This window comes from Notechis scutatus, chromosome 8 (genome assembly GCF_049901735.1).
Source record: "Notechis scutatus isolate UNSWTSFEM ecotype Mainland chromosome 8, rNotScu1.2, whole genome shotgun sequence".
NCBI lineage: Eukaryota > Metazoa > Chordata > Lepidosauria > Squamata > Elapidae > Notechis > Notechis scutatus.
In genome coordinates this window covers 20,452,766-20,459,683 of record NC_142016.1, presented here as the reverse complement: position 1 = coordinate 20,459,683, position 6,918 = coordinate 20,452,766, and the positions used below count along the sequence as shown (strand labels likewise).

At 47.6% G+C, this 6,918-nt stretch overlaps 1 protein-coding gene across 1 annotated transcript; it reads left to right on the top strand.

Annotated features, from left to right (window-relative positions):
- Window positions 1–5,382: 5,382 nt before the first annotated feature.
- On the top strand, window positions 5,383–6,345 carry LOC113423276 (chemerin-like receptor 1). The gene has a single exon (XM_026684590.2). It carries the CDS (start codon window positions 5,383–5,385, stop codon window positions 6,343–6,345), a length of 963 nt encoding a protein of 320 aa, XP_026540375.2.
- The last annotated feature ends 573 nt before the right edge of the window (window positions 6,346–6,918 follow it).

Sequence of the window (6,918 nt, the reverse complement as noted above, 5' to 3'; positions counted from 1 at the left end):
AGCCACAAAGCCAGCGCTTAGCTAGGGAACTGGCTGGCCGTTGAAGAATGCACGACCTGTCCGAGGTTTTCTGATGAATCACATCACTGGCCCGAGATCTGATCCTCTTGCAGAAAGGATGTTGAGGTCAGGCTAAGCCCGGGAGAGCTGCAAGTTATCCAATCCCCGGATCAAAGTGATCTTACAAAACTTGTATGTGAACAACCCTTCCTAGAAACTCCCTTTGACCAAAGTCACTCCTCTACTCATAACAGAATGCCTTAGGCCACCAGACTTAAAATGTTAGGCTTAGACAACTTAGAGAACTGTGCCAACCTAAGCGTAGCATATAAAATTATCCATTACAATGTCCAATCCATCAGTGACTACTTCAGCTTTAACCACAACAATACACGAGCACACAATAGATACAAACTCAAGGTAAACTGCACCAAACTCGATTGCAGGAAATACGACTTCAGCAACAGAGTGGTCAATGCCTGGAACTCACTTCCTGACTCTGTGGTCTCTTTCCCAACCCCACCAAAACTTTAACCTTAGACTGTCTACTGTTGACCTCACCCCCATTCCTAAGAGGTCTGTAAGGGGGCGTGCATAAGAGCACCAACGTGCCTACTGTCCCTGTCTTAAAATTCCCTTTTATTCATATATATTTCTTGTATTAATAATCATGTTTATACTTATATCTTATCTAATACATGCTCGGCAAATAAATAAATAAATAAATATAGGTTTTATATATAAGGGTGTTTTTTTTCCTTGCCAAGTTGCAAACAGGGAAACTAAATCTCCAATCGGCTATTCTGAACCATCCATGTTGTGGTTGTCCCAAAGATGTTTTTTCAAAAGGCAACTGGACTTTCTTGCATTTTTTTCCCCCTTGAAAACATGTCACTTCTCATCCAAGAAGGAAACTGAAGAAGCTTCTTGGATGAGAAACGAGACATTTTCAAGGCTGAGGGGGAAAACCCCCTTAAGAATATCCAATTGCCTTTTGACAAAGCATCTTTGGGTAAAAATCCCCATCCTGTTTACATTGGTTTATTCAACTCTAACCCATGAATCTGCAACCATTTTAATAGCACTAACTTAAACCAGGTTTCCCCCAATATAAGACCCTGTCTTATATATTTTTTGCCACCAAAAAAGGCACTAGGTCTTATTTTCGGGGGGATGACAGCCACTGACTCACCTCACTTGCATGCATTGCCCCTGGCCTCCTTGTTGCTGTCAGAGGCCTTCAGGAACTTCTTCTTCTGTGGCCTGGCAAGTCTTTCCTGAAGGCCTCTGCAGCCGATAACAGAGCTCTGGACCGATCCGGAGCTTTCTTATCAGCCACAGAGGCCTTCAGGAAAGCCTTGCCAGCCTTGGTGTCTGCAGAAGAAATGGGCTGGCAAGGCAGGTATCGGGGTGTGTGAGGCCTGGCTACAACTATCCAAAGGGCAGCTCCACCTCCCCATCCTCACCCTAGTTTAATTTTTACCCGTCCAATCTGGAGTGGGCAGGATCTTAATTAGGACCTTTTTGGGGGGGGTAGGGCTTATATTGGGTGTACGTGTAAATATCAAGCTAGGACTTACTTTCAGGGTAGGCCGTATTTTTGGGGAAACGGTACATGCCCCTCCTCAGTGCTTTATGGCACTCTCTAAGGCTAAGCGGTTTACAAAGGTCAGCTTATTGCCCCCAACAATCTGGATCCTCATTTTACTGATCGTGTAAGGATGGAAGGCTGAGTCAACCTCGAGCCCGTCAGGATCGAACTGCTGGCCGTGGGCAGAGTTAGCCTGCAAGACTACCTTCTAACTGCCACCACCACAAAATTTCTTTGACCTCAAGGCTGCGTAACTCTGAATGCAAATCCAATGGGAAACCCCCCCACTCTGCGTGGCAAGGAATGGAAGTCCATCAAAACATTGATGGGGTTCAGGATGACAATGTGTTGCTGGCTGGCTCTGCCTCTATTCTAGATCCCTTTCGGATGCTCTTTGGAACATGCCCACCCGCCCCCTGTTCAGCTTCCAGGGGTCACATCCTGAACCTGCTTTGTGGCTCAGAGCCTGTGCCACTTGGCAACTCCCCTCGCATTGCTTGGCAACCGAGCTCCTATGCAACCACCCCATGGCAACTTTCTAGCTTTGAATAAAAGCTCGTTCACGATTGTTCTTTGCCTCCCTCTGCAATATCCCTGACAATGTCAGGAGGTAATATCGTAACCAAAGCAACCGAGACTGCCCTTGAACATTTCCATTACGGAAGAGGGGAAAATGCAGACGGTTGGGGCGACGCCAAGAGCACCCTAGGAGAGGAGAATTCAGGAACGCAGAATTTCCCATTTCACCCTCCCATCTTGAACGGCAGGCTGAAGATGCCGGCAGGCGTCCGGTTTTCTTTTCTAAGTTGCAACTTGCTCCTTCCTTTTACCCTTGCCCTATATATCAAACTATGCAGGGGTGGGCTTCAAGAATTTTAGCAAGGGTTCTCTGCCTGGTGGTTGGGTGGGTGTGGCCATGGTGGGTGTGGCCTAGTTGGCCTCCTCCTCCTCCACCACAGTGTGTGTGTGTGGGGGGGGGGAGCATTTTTGCCCTCCCCATAATCTGGAGGCTTTCTTTGAGCCTCCAGGACAGTGGTGGGATTCAAAACATTTTCATTACCGGTTCTGTCAGCATGGCTTGGTGGGCATGGCATGGCTGGCATAGCAGGGGAAAGTTACTGCAAAATCCTTATCCCCTCCCCACCCCACTAACCTGCTTTCCAGCTCCATTCTCCTGTGCAGGGCAACCAAAGAAGACCCAGCCAATGATCAGCTGGGACTCAATGGGAGGCGGAGAAGAGATGAGGGCGGGGCCAGTCAGAGGCGGGATTTGCCGGTTCTCCAAACTACTCAAAATTTCTGCTACCGGTTTTCCTTAACTGGTCAGAACCTGCTGAAGATCACCTCTGCTCCAGGAGGGCAAAAACGGCCTCCCCAAACTTCTTCCACCCTTCCCAAGCCTCCGTGCGTATCCTGTACTTACCTGCATCCTAAACAGGCCACGTGGAGACTCCTGGGAGGAGTGGGGTGGGGGCCAGCCAGGAGGGGGATTTGGGGATTCTCCGAACTTCGTAGAATCTTAAGCTAGGGGCTCTCCTGAACCCCTGGAACTATGTGATCCAGAGAGGAATGCTCTGCATCTGTGGTAGAGACCCTCTCCCCGCTTGACCCTGACTCGTGGTTTGCTTAACTGTGATTGGAGTAGGATTCAGCTGGCTGCGTTTGCACAGTGCAGCAGCTGAAAACGGGTTTGCAAACCACGGTGGCTAATCGTTGAGTTTCGCAAGTTGTACTTGGCGAAACCCCAATCGACTGCATGATAGCTTAGTGCGACCCCCCCCAAAAAAAACCTGTCTGATCAGGGAGATGTCAGGTTTCCAAGTGATGAAACCCATTTAAAAAGAAAAGTACAAAGTCCATCTTTCAAAAAGATTTCTTTTATTTAGGAAGGCATTCAAATTGGTAAAGTCCATAGTAATTCCGGATCTGACCCAACCTGGAATTACCCCCGCAATATTAGAAGTTAGAAACAACCCCCCAAAGTCACATTCTCCAATAGGAGTAATTCAACGTTGCCTGATGTCATAAATCTCTACCTCCAGGGGATCAAGCACAGACAGCTCGTTTTTCCACGGTAAGAAGAACCACCTAGCCTAAACAACTCTATCTATCTCCACTCCTCCCCCGGAGGAAACCCTTCCCCCCATTACTGCCACAGAGTAAATAAGAAAAAGAATATATACTAAGACAAACTAAAATGGCTACACTTATGTCAATTTCGGGCTTGATAGGAGAGTTATCATGTGGACAGCTAAGCTTCCTTGGGATTCTTTCAATCCCAGTTTGCTCCCCACTGGCTGCCAGTTTAGGATTGTTTCTGTTTCTGTTGCTAAGTGAGATACTTGTTAAGTGAGTTTGCCTCCTTTTACGACCTTTCTTGCCACCCTTGTTAAGTGAATCCCTGCAGTTGATAGGTGAGTAACCTGGCTGTGAAGTGAATCTGGGACCAGGTGAGACATGATAGCAGTCTTCCAATATCTCAGGGGCTGCCCCAAAGAAGAGGGAGTCAAGCTATTCTCCAAAGCGCCAGAAGGCAGGACAAGAAGCAACAGATGGAAACTAATCAAGGAGAGAAGCAATTTGGAACTAAGGAGGAATTTCCTGACAGTGAGAACAATTAATCAGTGGAACAACTTGCCTCCAGAAGTTGTGGGTGCCTCTTGGAAAAACACCTTTGGGGAAAAGGGATCAGATACAGCAATAGGCATAAATATGAACCAGTGGCCAAGCATCAGAATTTTAATCCCATGATCATGGGGATGCTGCAAATGTTGTAACTGTGAAAAACAGTCATAAGTCACATTGTTGTAACTTTGAACTCTCACTAAACGAACTGTTGTAAGTTGAAGGCTACCTGTATCAGTTAAACTGGGAAGTTGATAAACTCTCCTGGAAAAAGGCAAGGTCAAATGTGCTCCATCTTGTTATCCGGTGCTGAGTCCAACAAGGGTAGTTTTTTCCCCTTTAATGTAGCTTTGCTCTGGCTTATTGCAACATAGATCTTAGCCGAGTAAGAGACCATATCTGACTGCATATCATAATCAGTCCCAGAGAGCTTCCTGTTCAAGGGAGCCACCCACGCTTATGCTACGCATGGCCCTCAAATTATATCACAGTTTGTCCACAGGAGATATAGTCCAAAGGTAAGCAATTTATAGTCTTCCAGATGAGATTAGATTTGGAGCAATTTTGAAGCACCCCTATAGCATAGCGCTTTGTTAAGTGATGTTCAAGATCAGTGTCTCTCAATCTTTGGCAATGTTTAAGGTGTGTGGATTTCAACTCCCAGAATTCCTCAACCACCACAGAGTTCTGGGACTTGAAGTCCACATGTCCAGTGTCAAGAAAATCAGAAGGCAGTTCAAATTGGTGTAAAAGGGGAGGCAGGCAATCCTGATGAGCCACATGGACCACGGGAAAGCTGAGAGATAAGAATACAAGCCGCCACGCCTGCCTGCCCCCACTCTGTCCCACTGTGTCTTGGCTTCTCTGCTCTGTTGTGACCTAGAGCAAGTAGAAGAACTAGGCCTCCCCAAAAATAAGACCCGCCCCCCCAAAATAAGGCCTGGTGCTTATTTTGGAGCTCAAAAATACAAGACCGGGTCTTATTTTCGGGGAAACATGGGCAGTAGGGCAAGGGTGGGACATTACCATCAATAATTTTGTGACCCTTGGGGATAATTTGCTTTTTGGTAAAAAAATGTGGTCCCTGGCAAAGAAATTGCATTGTCTGGTCTGAATGACTAATAATCACGGATCTTCATCCTTGTTCTTCTCTCTTTGACAGGGCGATGTCAACCAACCCGAATGCCAATGGTTCTTCCTCCCAAGTGCTCATGGAGGAGAACTCCATGCGGGACAGCATAAAGGTTATCACAGGGGTAATATTCAGCTTCATCTTCCTGGCTGGTGTGACTGGGAATGGGGTAGTCCTATGGGTCACTGGGTGGAAGCTGCGATGGACCTCCAACACTGTCTGGTTCTTCAATCTGGCCTTAGCCGACTTAGCATCCACCTCCCTCATCCTTGTCACGGTACTCAACTTGGCTCTTGACCTCCATTGGCCTTTTGGCTCCGTGGCTTGCAAAGTGGCCAATTGCCTCTTCGGGCTGAGCGTGTGTAGTGGTGTGTTGTTGCTGAGCTCCATCAGTGTGGATCGCTGTGTGTTGGTGGTGGCTCCTGTCTGGTGCCAGAACTACCGCACGCCCCGGCTTACCTGGGCGGCTTGTGGATTCCTTTGGCTCCTGTCGTTGGCATTCTTCGTTCCCAGCTCGTACTTCTTCACCCAGGTCTCCGTGGATAACAACAACCGGAGTTCTTGCAACAACCTGGACGTCTTCCAGGACTGGCAACAAGCCGAAGTCCTCACCATTTGCATTTTTCTTTATCAATTCCTCCTTCCCTTACTGGTCATCTCCATTTCCTACACAATCCTGGTGGTGACCATGAGCAAGAAGAAGCTGAACAAATCCAGCAAACCCTTCCTGGTCATCACCAGAGTGGTCTTCTGCTTTTTCCTCTGTTGGCTCCCTTATCACGCTTTGGCTCTGGCCAGGATCTCAATGGATCTCGTGCCCAACAGCATGCGACTGGTGGCCATTCCCCTTTCCAAATGCTTGGCCATGTTCAACAGTTGCATCAACCCCTTGCTTTATGTCTTTGTGGGGCAGGAATTCCAGGATGCAGTCCGGAGATCTTTGCTGCAGGTCTTCAGGACTGCTTTTGAGGAAGCACCTCTGGGCGCCAACCTCTGAGAGAAGTCCACCAGGAAAGCTGGTCTCTCAGGATTTCCCCGGCAAAAGAAGGCATTCTCAAACTACTAGGAATGGGAGGGGGAGAGAAACAAGGACTAAAAACTAGGCTTTAAAAAAAAAGAAGGGGAGTGAAAATGATGTGATAATTAGCACACCACCTTGGTGCAATGGAAGAGTAGAATTGTTGAATGTGTATAACCCGGCCGGCTGTGGATCTCTCCATTTTTGTCAATGCTGCCGCCCTCCTTTTCCTTACTAGCATAGTGAATCTTATCGGCGTCTGCTCAGACTTCAGTCCCATTAAGTTCAGTTGGGGGGCGGGTGTTTACATTTAAGTGAAAAAGATTGCACCGAATACTTAAGCTAGTAGAGTTATGTATCCGGTGGGCTGTTTATCAGCTTGACTGCTCTGTTTCTTTTTTGCAGAAGCTTGTGGAGAAGCGATCCTGCTTATAGATGTTCTGATGCTCTCCTCTCCAAATGTTTTGGGACCCAGGCTCCTTTGGAAAGTGCAGTGGGGGGAGGGGAGAGGAATTGCAGCAGTTCCTTACCTCCCTGCCTTAAAATGTAAAT

Coding starts and splice junctions, on each gene's coding strand:
- LOC113423276 (XM_026684590.2), top strand. CDS start 5,383: ATGTCAACCAACCCGAATGCCAATGGTTCTTCCTCCCAAGTGCTCATG.